The sequence below is a fragment of the Erpetoichthys calabaricus genome, chromosome 15 (assembly GCF_900747795.2).
Source record: "Erpetoichthys calabaricus chromosome 15, fErpCal1.3, whole genome shotgun sequence".
Classification (NCBI taxonomy): Eukaryota; Metazoa; Chordata; class Cladistia; order Polypteriformes; family Polypteridae; genus Erpetoichthys; species Erpetoichthys calabaricus.
In genome coordinates this window covers 22,097,074-22,112,080 of record NC_041408.2, presented here as the reverse complement: position 1 = coordinate 22,112,080, position 15,007 = coordinate 22,097,074, and the positions used below count along the sequence as shown (strand labels likewise).

At 38.4% G+C, this 15,007-nt stretch overlaps 1 protein-coding gene across 1 annotated transcript in view; it reads right to left on the bottom strand.

The window, feature by feature from the left end:
- Positions 1 to 231: 231 nt before the first annotated feature.
- slc30a6 (solute carrier family 30 member 6) overlaps positions 232 to 15,007 on the bottom strand; it is a 173,958-nt gene continuing 159,182 nt past the window's right edge. Inside the window, exon 15 of the mRNA XM_028820603.2 lies at positions 232 to 2,127. Within this exon, the coding sequence (XP_028676436.1) occupies positions 1,600 to 2,127 (528 nt within the window). The 3' untranslated portion in view covers positions 232 to 1,599. The remainder of the gene's footprint in view (positions 2,128 to 15,007) is intronic.

Genomic DNA, 15,007 nt, shown 5'->3' with positions numbered 1-15,007 from the left:
TGTTTATCTGTCAAACTGAAAAGGTAAACTTTAATCTGTGAAAGCTCTCGTTCCAATATAACTGCTGACCTCAATGCAGACACAGAAACACACAAATAGTCAGGGAGGAAGAATGACAGCCATTCCTGTTAACTGGTAGCACTGAAAACATCAAGGGATAAAGGGTCACCCAGCTAATCTGATAATATGCCTTGGCATCTTATAAAAGTATTCAATAACCATGCTATAAACAATACTTCCAAAAATATTTAATTAATTAAACTTGTATTAAAGGAAAATTAAGTTGTGAATTTAATTACAGCGACAAAAGAGCAACTAGTTAATTCTAGAAGCATTCCCTAATTTATCAGTACAATCAAGGAATACAGAAAGCTGTACAATACTTTTCACTAAAAGAATATTTTATCAGCAACAAGTTAGACTTTTATTTATATATAAAAGTCTCAACTGTGGAACATATCCACTTTAACTTGCACAATTAGCACTCCGGGTCTCTGCTGCACTTGCTTGAATTTTAGCACAAAACAAACAACCCGCTTCAAACAATTAAATCACAAAAATATTTACATGCAATGACCATAAAAACGACAGTTGAAAATGTTCTGATACTGTGTGGTTTTCCAAGCTTGGTAGCAAGAAAAAAAAAAGACATAATTGTAAGTAATACTAAGCAGCATTTGTATAAACGGTTTACGATGTCTAATTCAGGCGAAGATCGAACTCAAGGTAAGAAAGTCATAATTTAGACTGAAGGGGATTGTTTTTTGAGAAAAATAATCCAGTGAAATAGAATTGTTCCTTTCTCATAGCCATCAATGAAGCAGTTTAAAATATACATAATGTATGCTTGTTTTATCAAAAATAAAGTTGTTTTTAGCAACACCGTTATTATGTCCATTGATAGACAATTATTACAATAATTTAATAAATTAGAATCACCACTTACTATAACATACAATTAAGTAGGATGTTTAGGGCTGTCACAGAAGAATCCGATTCAATAATTTCATATTTCTGCTCAAACTTGCTCTAACAAAATATTGTTTAATGTAAAATGTCTTTGGAATAGTCCTGATGCCAAAGAAACTAAAATAAAAAGTATTTTAAGTTAACAGGGCCAAAAAAAAAATTGAAACTATAAATTTAGGAGGCATTTTAGCCTAGCTCGTGATTTCTTTACCGGAGACTGACTGGTCATTTGGCACCTGAAGCTTTACTACTATGTAACAGCTAACATGGACCTGATGCACAATACGATATTTAAAAAACAGAAGGTGCATTATGGTTTTAACGTCCTCGTCTAATGTACTTCCTTTGCTTCCTATAAGGCCTCTTAAACTGCACCCTCACTCAGTCAGCAAGGGTTGAAATCAACATTAAAATCAGCAGCAAAAAAAAAATAAATAAAAGGGAATTAAAAAAGATATTCACTTAGCATTCTAATAAACAAACCTTTATGATAATTTCCCCCCCACCTCTCGCCACAGAAAAAAAAAAAAAGGTAACTTTTTTTTTTAAATAGTGTATTGCTGTCCATTAATACAAAAATGTAAAAATATGAAACTTTCATGCCATCATAAGTACTGTACTAGCAGCTGATCACTGTTTATGCAAACCAAACTGTCCTAAACTGTTTGTTCCAAATCTGTTGGGAACACTGGTGAAACCTGTCCTAAGTCCATGTGCTGGTCCCATTCCAAATCCACCTCCTGGTCTTCCAGTACTTTGTGTAAACATATTATTGTACGACATGGAGCCATAATGAAATCCCAAACCGTATGGCCGAGGCTGTGCACTTGGCAGGATGACAGGGTTAACGTTTCTTCCTGGAGTGTTAAATGAGAACTCTGGAGGCGGACTGCTTGGCTTCGCAGGCGTAGATGTAGCCGGGCTTAAGTCATCGATTGTTTTCACGTGGGGTGGCGGCGGTGGTGGTAGGCTGCTGTACTCGGAGAGATTTAGCATACCTACTGGAATTGCTCCAGTTACTAGTGATGGTCGAATCCAGTCATCCTTAAAAATCTGAACAGTTAGTGTTGAAACAAGTGTATAAAGACGATGGGTTACGTGAGCAAGCACCATCTGCTCATTGGCATCTCTTCGTATTCGGACGTGTACTGAACCAGCCTGAAAATGTAACAGATAGAAAACACTGCAATTAAAAAAATCTGTTAGCATTATTCACAAATAAACTGTATTAGCAGCTCAAATGATGAATTAAAAAACTCCAAATTTGTTATTGAACAATTAATTCAAACACTGTTCACTGAATTTACTTTTATACTTAAGGATTATTTAAACTAAAAAACACCGTGATGCCAAGAGATTTGTAGTTAAAAGCCTATAAAGCCGTTGTCAATTAGCTAGACTTAAAATGCACACACAGAGAAATAAAAATTGTGCTAGTTTCAAACTAAAATATGTACCAATGTTTCTTCCAGAAAAGTGGCAGAGTAAAAGAATAAATTAAATATCCTTCAAATATATTGTGTTTAGCCTGTAATAACAGATATTAATCTAAAGAGGAAGTAACAATGATACAGCAACCCAGACATATTTAAAAAGACAGACACAAAGTATATATACAGAGTATATTCTGCATAATTTTTTATGAAAACTATAAAACTGAAGTCTAAACACCAAGAGATTTACTGTATGTCCATTAGAATAAATGTAAGTTTAAGAATCTATAAAATACACTGAATAGTACGTAAAACCAGAGCACTCCCTTTGATACATATTATAAAAGTCATACTAAATGGTATCCTGTCTGAATGGAAGAGAATGAAATGGGTCAAATAAAACATCTGAAAAATGAGGCCTACAAAGATGCATATTAAATAAGCCAACACATCAATGGAGATCTTTATTACCGTTTACTTGAATTGTAAGAGTAGCTTTATATTTGTTGAGTTGTACTTGCAACCCTTTTTCACGCATCTGATATAAATTGCACATCTTGCAAAATCCAAAGGTAGAAATCAATGTAACAACATAAACTGCACCGGAGAGGTCCACACAAAAGTTTTTTATTTACATTTTTAAAACATTCAAATGATAATTTATTCAAAAGCACAAGCCTGTTTACAGCACATGCTGATGAAATGGAAACCAAAAGCAAGATTTAAAATGTACTTACAGTAAGATACATGGCTACTAAAACTGAATCTGAAATGCTCAAGAGTATTTAGTAATCTTAACTTTACCGAGTAAGCCACATTAGTTTTTATTGTTTTTATTCATTGAAATTCTAAAAAAAACTCCAAAAAAAAAAAAAATGAAGCTGGGATGGCTATGCATTGTCCTGCCATCTACTGAATATCCATAACTAGATCATTTATGCATTTCTAAAGAAAACGAGAAGTTACAGCCCTTAAAATTTGCCAGGTACAACTCTTTTTAAGAAGCGCAGGAGACACTTTCCTTGGTGCAATTTTGTTGTGTATTTTTACTTTCGTCCCCCCTGTGTAGTAGGATTAAAGCTATTGAGGCCTGTAAGAAACATCTAATTAAAACACAAACATGTCTAATGAATGTGAAAATTTTGATTAAGCAATACTAAGCATGTATCACTTCAATATTCTTACATTTGTCTCTCTGTAGCAATATATTTTATGAATTCTTTATATTGATGCATAAAATAGGGAAAGCAACCAAGCAGTCACTCTTACAGGATTCAGACAAAGAATTATTTTATGAGGAACATGTACCAGAGAGCAGACTGCCAAAATGGACTTACTCAGCTGAGATGTTTAAAATGAGTATGTTGGATAAATTAAACAGAGCAAAAAAGCAAGTATTACATTGCAAACAATTTGAAGTATGTTCTTCATATCACCAAATATGTTATATGAATCCAGCTTCTTAAAAGTTTTTTTTTTTGCTCAAATATCTCCAAGTTGTTGTTTGTGTATTCAGCATCTGAATACAACAATAAAATAAGTAATTGGTTATGACATTTTATACACTACTGGTGATACTTTTTAAAAAACATCAAGTTTAATAAAGCCCAGGAGAATATAAAAGTATTATTCAATGGCTACTACTTACCACCAAAGAATTAAGTTTAAGTGCAAAAATAACAGAAAAGCCAAGCAAAATGACCCCTTTTATTGGCTAACTAAAAAGATTACAATATGCGTGTATTACATCTCGCCTGAAGAAGGGGCCTGAGTTGCCTTGAAAGCCTGCACATTGTAATCTTTTTAGTTAGCCAATAAAAGGGGTCATTTTGCTTGGATTTTCTCTACATTCATAATGGCTAACACAGTACAACACCCTAGTACTGCAGTGCAAAAATAATACTATTAAAATGTAACCATTATTATTAAGTTAAAAAAACAAAAAGTAAATGACAAATCAATGAAGCTTTAGTAAATGGTGAAAAATACCAAAACAAAAGACATTCCAAATGTACATGTTTTGAATAAATGGAAAATGCATTTAAAACAAATGTTCACTAAATAAAAAAACAAGTGAAGGGGGTAAACACTGCGTAGAACCTACAATTGAATACTATATAGATTATGTATGGCGAGTGATATAACTTGTAGTTTAAACTATAAAGAAAAGGCACTGCTTATTTAGTTGTTTTGGCAGTTGATGTATGAAACAGAAAAGTGAAGACTCTCTCTTCTCAGCAAGATTCACAAACATAAATCTTTTTATGTACAGACAGTCCACTTAACAAAGAATGCTGTTCTAAGAAACCAGAAATGTCTATTTGAAGTTTATCTGGTACATTAACAAATTAACACTGAAATAAGAGCATCCACTGTGCTGTTACAAAATCTTAACAGTTCTTGATTACCTAACATAATTATGGGATACAAGAACCTATGCAATAATGTTCTAATATAGAGGTTGGGAGCATGCACTGATTACAGCGTGTTGTCGCACCCACCCAATGGCGAACCACCCGGATTGAGATCCAAGTGCAGCCGTGCAACAAGTGACACCTCAGCACAACACTAAACTAATATAGCAGTATTGTCTAAAATGCTTTCCTTTGTCCTTATCCCTTTTGTCTCAGTGTGCCACCCAATAACCCCCCTAAACTATTCCTGACCCCTTACAGTCAACTACCCCATTGGAACCTTCTACTCCAGTGTGAGTCTCGATGAATAGTCCCTGCCATTCACTCAATGCAGAAGAGGTCAGTTAGTACCAGCAGCAGCCTTAACAACCTCCAGTATTTTAGCATTGCTAGGTGGATCTTATCCAACCCTAAAGGTTTACCACTATACAGCTTCATAATCATGGCAATAACCTCAGTGAGAGAGAGAGAGAGAGAGAGAGAGAGAGAGAGAGAGAGAGAGAGAGAGACACTTTATTAATCCCAGGGGGAAATTCACATACTCCAGCAGCAAAAAATATTAAATTAAACAGTAATAAAAAATGCAGGTAAAAGACAGACGATAACTTGAATAATGTTCAACGTTTACCCCCTCTGGTGGAATTGAAGAGTCGCATAGTTTGGGGGAGGAATGATCTTCTCAGTCTGTCAGTGGAGCAGGACAGTGACAGCAGTCTGTCGCTGAAACTGCTCCTCTGTCTGGAGACGACACTGTTTAATGGATGTAGTGGATTCTCCATAATTGATAGGAGCCTGCTGAGTGCCCGTTGCTCTGCTACGGATGTCAAACCGTCCAGCTCTATGCCAACAATAGAGCCTGCCTTCCTCACCAGTTTGTCCAGGCGTGAGGCATCCTTCTTCTTAATGCTGCCTCCCCAGCACACCACTGCGTAGAAGAGGGCACTCGCCACATCCATCTGATAGAACATCTGCAGCATCTTACTGCAGATGTTGAAGGATGCCAGCCTTCTAAGGAAGTACAGGCGGCTCTGTCCTTTCTTGCACAGAGAATCAGTATTGGCAGTCCAGTCCAATTTATCATCCAGCTGCACTCCCAGGTATTTATAGGTCTGCACCCTCTGCACACAGTCACCTCTGATGATCACGGGGTCCATGAGGGGCCTGGGTCTCCTAAAATCCACCACCAGTTCCTTGGTTTTGCTGGTGTTCAGTTATAGGTGGTTTAAGTCACACCATTTAACAAAGTCCTTGATGAGGTTTCTATACTCCTCCTCCTGCCCACTCCTGATGCAGCCCACGATAGCAGTGTCGTCAGCAAACTTTTGCACGTGGCAGGACTCCGAGTTATATTGGAAGTCTGATGTATATAGGCTGAACAGGACCGGAGAAAGTACAGTCCCCTGCGGCGCTCCTGTGTTGCTGACCACAATGTCAGATCTGCAATTCCCGAGACGCACATACTGAGGTCTGTTTGTAAGATAGTCCACGATCCATGCCACCAGGTATGAATCTACTCCCATCTCTGTCAGCTTGTCCCTAAGGAGCAGAGGTTGGATGGTGTTGAAGGCGCTAGAGAAGTCTAGAAACATAATTCTTACAGCGCCATTGCCTCTGTCCAAGTGGGAGAGGGATCGGTGTAGCATGTAGATGATGGCATCTTCCGCTCCCACCTTCTCCTGGTATGCGAACTGCAGAGGGTCGAGGGCGTGTTGGACCTGTGGCCTCAAGTGGTGAAGCAGCAGCCGCTCCATGGTCTTCATCACATGTGATGTTAGAGCGACAGGCCGGAAGTCATTCAGCTCACCAGGACGTGATACCTTTGGGACTGGGGTGATGCAAGATGTTTTCCAAAGCCTCGGGACTTTCCCCTGTTCCAGGCTCAGGTTGAAGATGCGCTGTAGAGGACCCCCCAGCTCTGATGCACAGACCTTCAGCAGTCATGGCGATACTCCATCTGGACCTGCTGCTTTGCTGGCACGAAGTTTCCTCAGCTCTCTGCTCACTTGCGCTGCTGTAATTGTGGGTGGGGATGTCTCTCCTATGTTGGTATCAGCAGAAGGATGTGTAGAGAGTGCAGTACTCCGAGGTGAGAGTGGGTTAGGGTGGTCAAACCTGTTAAAGAAGATGTTCATTTGGTTTGCTCTCTTCACGTCTCTCTCGATGGTGGTACCCCGCTTTGAGCTGCAGCCAGTGATGATCTTCATCCCATCCCACACTTCCTTCATGCTGTTGTTCTGCAACTTCTGCTCCAGCTTTCTCCTGTACTGCTCTTTCGCCGCCCTGAGCTGGACTCGGAGTTCCTTCTGCACGCGCTTGAGCTCATGCTGATCACCGTCTTTAAAGGCCCTTTTCTTTTGGTTCAAAAGGCCCTTGATGTCACTTGTAATCCATGGCTTGTTGTTAGCATAGCAGCGTACAGTTCTTACTGGAACTACAATGTCCATACAGAAGTTGATGTAGTCAGTAGTGCAGTCAACAACCTCCTCAATGTTCTCACTATGTGATCCCTGCAGGATATCCCAGTCTGTAGTTCCAAAACATTGTCTCAGAGCATTCTCAGCCTCCGGGGTCCACTTCCTGAATGATCGTGTGGTTGTAGGTAGGACTCTCACTTTTGGTTTGTATTGAGGCTGAAGCAGAACCAGGTTATGATCTCCTTTCCCAAGCGCAGGCAGCGGGGTGGCACTGTATGCGTCTTTAACGTTTGCATACAGTAAATCAATAGTCTTATTTCCCCGGGTGTTGCAGTCCACATACTGGGAGAATGCAGGTAATGTTTTGTCCAGCGTCACATGGTTAAAGTCTCCAGCGATTAGTACAAGTGCCTCGGGGTGCTGCGTTTGTAACTTAGCAACAGCAGAATGGATGATGTCACTCGCTATCTCCACGTCCGCCCGAGGAGGAATATACACGATGACAACAATGACGTGTCCAAACTCTCTGGGCAAGTAATAGGGTCGCAGACTTACGGCGAACAGTTCGATGTCCCTGCAGCAAGTGGAGATTTTGACATTAATATGTCCAGAGTTACACCACCGTGTATTAACATAGAGAGCGAGTCCTCCTTCTTTGTGCCTCCCACAGGTACTTGCGTCTCTGTCCGCTCCAACTGTGCTAAACCCGGGTAGCTCCACATTAGCATCTGGGATGGTCTTAGTTAGCCACGTTTCGCAGAAACACAACAAACTGCATTCTCTGTAGGTTCTGACATTTTTCACCAGCGCAGCCAGTTCGTCGATCTTATTCGAAATTGAGTTCACATTCCCCAGAATAACAGAAGGCACCGAAGGCTTAAAACGCCACTTTCTCGCAAGCCGCTTCATTTTTAGCTTAGTGCCGGCTCTGCTACCACGATACCGCCTTCTTACCTCGTCAGGTAAATAGGGAACCACACCGGCACTGGTATTTGTTCTCAGCGCTCAAAGTTGAGTACTTGAATAGGCGAGTCTCGGCGTGTAAAAATCCATGCCCACGTTGTAAAAGTAAGTGTGTCCAGGGAACAAATCCACATAAAATAAAGTGGTAGGAGTGATCAATAAATAAAAATAGAAAAATAAAAGTAGAAAAATACACATACACATATAGTCCTACACGGAGCTGCTGAAAAGGCTGCCACTCTCGGCGGCGCCGACCCTCATGTGTGCTTGAGAGATGGACATATTCCCAACTGATGCTTCTGGCTCTGCCTACTCCCAGGAGAGGAATATTCCCCATGATTAGGAATTCCTGAAAGGCTTCCTTACAACATTTGATACATCCAGCTGAGGCCAATGTACCCCCACCCCCTTAACTTTAACAACCTGGGCAAAATCCTGCCTTCTCTTGCTAGAGCCTCTTCGAGGCTGCCTGTAAGTTATTCTCCCTGACCTCCCCAAACTCTGCACAGTAGAGTGCTGGTACTTCACTCTCAAATCCAAAGACCCTTCTGCTAACACTGAATGGGGGGACTCTTTCTACAACTTGACAGATTTCTTTACTGCAGATGTACACCAACTGGTCCTATGACTGTCAACATTACAGTCACCAACAACCTTCTGACCAAAGCACTCTGCACCTGCCTTTACTAGTTAAGGTTTTAAACATCATCTACTCAGACTTGACATCCCTGACCACTCCCAAAATGATGAAGACCTTATCTTCTAAAAGGGCATTTGCCAGTCATTCCCAGTAAACCCTTAAAACCAATTTGTCTTCTCCAACTTTGTCCGAGTGGGTGCTGCATTTATGAGAAGTTTTCAACTCATCCCTGTCTGTTTATCCAAGTGTCCAGATCATGTGACCTCAGATCAAATGTAACAACTGTCATGCTGATTGTTGACTTTTGTCCCCAAGAACTCTGGTATCAGATAAACCCTATGAACATCCTTGTATTCAAACATGATTTCCATTATGTGAAATCCATAAATAGGACAGAAATCCAATATCAGTATGTATACGTGGTATTATTTGAGGGATCTCTGTGGCACACAGACATCAGCTACCGCAGCAAGAACACGATCTGTGGTACTGCAGGGGATGGATGCACCCAATATCAGAAAATTCACAACTGCTGTAAATTTAAGTTTATCTTGTAGAATCACATTACAGTAGATTCCCACTATGAACACTATCATAGGAGGGGAAAACATCTTAGATCAAAAAAATAATGATTAGGGGGAATTACAATATATTTTGGAGAATCAAATTAGAATAGACTGATGATTACAATTTTAGTTTTTTTTTTTTTTTTTAACCTCGCATTGTTAAAGCAAACAAAGCAATTTCTTTTAAAAGTACCTTCAATTGAAATCTAAACCCTCAAGAAACGTAATGCATTTCAATAAAAACTTACCAGCAGATGGCATCTGGGAGCAGACATGACATTAATACGCTTAAGCTAATTGACAATTTCAGAAAACATGAATGAAGATGTGAAACAAATATTACTTCTCAGGCAGAGTCTGTGCAATTTTTCAGAGACCTCTTTATGTAAGAGTTGCTCCAGAAGAACCAATAGGTAGTACCAAAATTACAAATGCTTTAAGAATAGCTTAACTGCTTTGTACAGGCGTACAGCTGGGTATATATGACGCAGGTATTTAGAGACAGCAGTATGGAAGCAATTTGGGCAATGAGACTTAGACGATGTTTACATAGAACCTATAAAAATAACTTGTCAGTTAACATATATCAAATAAAATACCCAGATGTAAATATTACGATCAGTACAAATGCCCAAATAAGTCAAAAGTAACATTTAACTTAAACGAAAGCAGTGGTTTGATCAATCAATCATCAATTCTTCTTAAAAAAGTTCAGCTTGAGAGGAGATGACGTCTACCCAGACATCACTGGGCGCAACACAAGAAAGAAGAAAGCAATGTCAGTATGTTTTTGTTAGTTTGTGTATTTCTCTCAGCACTCACCACCACCTTAATTACTAATGCTAGTGGATTTAAAGCATGTTACGGAAAAGAAAGCCTTGCTATTGTTTTTGGCAGCTATATTGGGCTAAAATGGCTGCAGTTTTATGGACCACGTGAATGGCATCTCAGCTGCTAGTAAGAGACCCATGAAAACCAATTGTTCTTTGCACAGTGTATTTTTGCTACATACTGGACAAATGTATTTAAGTGAACCCTACTACTCTGGTAATAATTGACAAGACAACATACAATAAACATGTTTTAGAGAAGACGTGCTTGTGTGGCTTGCATCACCTATCCTTTAATTGTGTCGTTCCTAAAGAGGCTGAATTTGGAAACAAAACTGAAAGAAATATTTTGATAAATCAATTTATTGTTGTTAGACCGCCAAAAACTAAATATCCTTTCCTAGGTTTAATCTTACCTTCCGCCAATATTTCAACCTCCTTTCATAATAAGCCTGTCATTAAAGTTGTTCAATGGTCAAATATCAATCCAAGACATGACATGCAGGTAAGTAAGCCCAAATTTAAAATGAACTCGCCTCCAACACTTCTACAAAAAATATATTTATTTTACTTCCAAATATCAAAAGGTCCCACCACTAGCAGAATACAATGGCAAGGGTAAAAACAGCTAAAGTTTATATTACACTTATATATATATTTCAGGATTAATTTCATAGCCCTCACTACTCAATTGTGTGGATGGGATAGTGCAATGCAATCTAAGTGGAAAACACTGACTGAAAAACTGGAGCCAAGCTCTTCATCAATAATTTTTTGGTCATGCACAGTAATTTAATCAGCAATCATGAGTTATGCTTTGTTTTTGCATCCTAAAGTGATTTAAGTATATGGGGTTAATACATTTTTTTTTTAAAATCCAGTTAACACTGGAAAACTTTGCTTGGACTATGTGTTTCAAGTGCACTGAGTATTATCAGAAAGGTGATATTTAAATAAAATGTACTATCATTACTGGGGTATAACGATGCACTCGGCTCATGATTTGGTTTAATTCAAGCTACTGGATCAAGATTTAAAACTCTCTCATGATATTTTAAATAAAATCTGAATGAGCAAAAATGATAACTGACAAGTTTATTATTTTTGAAGCAATGCATTTTTCTTGCCACTACATAAATAATGCAGTAACACTGTGAATAAAGTATACTGCCTAAAAAAGCACAAAACACTCATAATACTCCATGCCAAAATGATGTTTAATGTATACGTTACCCCATGCAGTCTTTAATGATGGCTGAGAATTTTTTAATCTCATGCTTTCATGCAGAACAGAGATACAAAGTTTATGACAGAATACAAGTCAAAGGTAAGCAATGTCACATGTCACATAATCAACATATGCTCAAAACGTGTAAAACACACTTTTTAGATACATTTGAAAAACAAAATCAGCGAACATCATAAACCGGAAACACAAGTCATACTGGATTGAGTTTTTGAATCAAAGATAGAAGTCTTCACCGATGAATGAAGGGGTGAGGTGGATCTTCAATTTAAAAAGTCAATCCCATGTGACTTGTGTTTCAAAATGAGCAGTCAATGGTGACATGTCCTGCAATCATGATATAGCTCTGGTTCACCCTATAGAGGTCCAGCTGTTCATAGTCTCAGGGTTGTTCTCATACTCCTCTTAATATCTCATTGCATGCAGCTGGCAATAAAATGGCATTAAAGTGCGGGCATGAGGCAATACTGAAGTCAGCTAAAACGCCTCATTCTCAATGACAAAAAAAACGGTCTCATGTGGACTGGAAACGGCTGAAAATAAATCTGTTGGAAATGCTTGGCCTTTAAGGAATTGCTATTTTGCAGAAGGTGACTTGTATTTGTCACCATGACTGCATTGTAAATGGTTCATGTCAAAACTTTTTTGCAATGTCTGCAAATCGTCTTTGTCTTATTAGTTATTTTCTCACTGTTTTCTTTAACAGGAAATCCATAATGCTGCGACACAGCACACTTAAACGACAATGGGGCACACTTCAATTTGCACTTGGACTCCATTCTTAAATCGGTTACTGGGTGCTTAGCCACATAAACTAAGACCAAGGCTTGTAAATGCATATATAAAGTTGATTCCATCTGTTGTTAAACTAGAGCAATACACTAAATAACTGTTAGACAAAAGATAAACAGATTATACATTATTGTGATATGTATTTATATACCCATGATGTGTGTCATATTTTTGAATTGAGAAATTTTGCGATATGAAATATCATTACACTGCTAATGATTACCATTTTTGTTTGGTTACAAAGAAGAATCTGCAAAAGCAAAACAAAATGTAGATATATGCTATGTTCTGATTTATTTATTTATTTATTTATATATATGGTATATTTGTATAATCATTCCTTGATATCTATTTTAATCCATTCCTGACAACATGGAAAAATGAAAAATTGGATGTGGGAAAATAACAATGCATTTCCAGCCCCCAACTAATTTCTCCAAAAATCACTGAAACATTCTTAACATCTATATAACCATCAACCCTTGACTTCACCATGATATGGAGCTGTTCATTCATCAATTACCTAATTACGAAACTTTTAATGAGGTTATTAATGGGAATGTTTTTCCACATTCATCTGCATTCAGAATTTGAGAGAGAAAATCGTGTTCACACTGCTCGTGTGGAGGGAAGACTCACCTTTCAGACCAGCAAAAATAACATCTCTTCAACAAGTGAGATGAATGTAGTCTTAGTTTGCTTCTTTTGCTCAAAGGTTATTAAGTAAACTCTTTTGAGTTCTGTAGATGGCGCTAAGCATCCAACATAGTCATGGATATGAAACACCAACCATTATAAAAGCTTAGATAAGAGGTGACTCTCTACAAAAAAGCAACATATTCAATATAAACAAAGAAATATAATTTGTATTGTACTAAGCCAAGGACCCAGAGTAAGCACATTTACCATCCCACCGGTTATTGACCAGCCACCAACATATTAAACAATCATAACACAACATGAGTATCATCTTCTCATTGCTTTTGTCTCCTAGATGTTATCATGTGTGTACAAGCAACATAATTTTGCCTTTATGTGAAATACACTCTAGTCCTGAGCAAACAGTAAAGTTCTGTTTTGTTAACTGTGAAAATGTGTGATTTGCTCACTGCGTTATCTGGCCATAAAATAAAATTCAGGGTCATGGGGGGCCAGAGCCTATTTCAGTAGCACAGGGTGCAAGGTAGTAAACAGTCATGATAAGGTGCTAGTCCATCACATAAACAGCAATATTCACACTAACAGTACAAATATGAAATAACCAATAAAACTAACCCACACGTCTTTGGGGATGCATGATAAAAATCAGGGTACCTAGATGAAACTCACACGGACATGGTAAGAATATGCGAACTCCACATACACAATATCTAGATGTGGAATTACAATTGTGCATGCTTGACTGAAGTGCCAGAAGCACTGAATTGTCTTTACCACAATGAAAATGATGACCGATGTCATCCTGTTACTGCTCATCCAGGATTAACTATCACTCTCCTGCTCATAGCCTTACTGTGCAGAAGACACCAGAATTACTAAACTGAATATTATTCAACTGAATAATATCTGCAGTACTTTTATCTGGGGAAGAGGTGCCATCACATGCACAACTGGCAAAAGGAATTGGTACCAATTATACTGCTGACCAGTACATAAATTTCATATATACTGCTCAAAAAATTAAAGGAACATTTAATCAGGTCAATTAAACTTCAGGGATATCAATCTGTCCAATTAGGAAGCATAAGCAATTGTGAATCAGCTTCACCTGCTTTGGTGCAAATGAAAGTGATAACAGGTGCACTGGAGAGGTAACAGCAAGACACTCCCAAAAAGGGAATAGTTTTGCAGGTGGTGGCCATAGACAGTTGTTCTCTCCTTATTCTTCCTGACGGATTCATCTCTAGTTTTGCATGTTGCTAGTGTCCTTGTCACTACTGGTAGCATGAGGTGGTACTTGCAGCCAATTCAAGTTGCACAGGTAGTCCAGCTCCTCCAGGATGGCACATCCATATATGCCTGTCGCAAGGTTTGCAATGTATACCAGCACAGCTTCAAGAGCATGGAGTAGATACTAGGAGACAGGCCGTTATATGAGGAGAGCTTGGCACAGGGTATCCCCTGTTTGGAAACGGTATGCCTTTTTAGAAACAAAAAAAAAAACTGGATATAAAATATTACACCCTTTTTTCTCTCATGTGAGTGGTGTCATAAAGTGACATTTGAGCTAAGGGGTAGAGGGTTTCCTCACATAACAATACTCACAGGTACACTAAGACGTTGATACTGAAAGAGCACTGCTCAGTAAACTAACACAGGCAGAATGTGCAGCAAACAGTCTCTGGATATGCTAATTGAATTTGTGATGCTTGAACTGTAAAACTACAGACTGCGATGTTTCAAAGTGATACTAAAAGTAATATTTACAAATATCAAATTTTACAAAATTCATCAAATGCGTTGTTCTAATCAGAATTCAAACTGTTACCAGAATATGACTTGAGCTTTGTGTGTACCGATGCGTAAAGATGAACTGTTGCAGAAGCCATTTATTTCCCGTCTTTTACACAGAGCTGTGACATGTAATATGAATGGTGAATCATAAACAAATATACTGTACATTGTTAGAATAGGCTGAAACTCGGCTATCCAATGTATCCACTGTATGCGGCTTGTAGAAGATAAAATCTTTGCTAAAAGCAGATTCACTCAGTTGTGACGCACTGCTCACCCTGGAGTA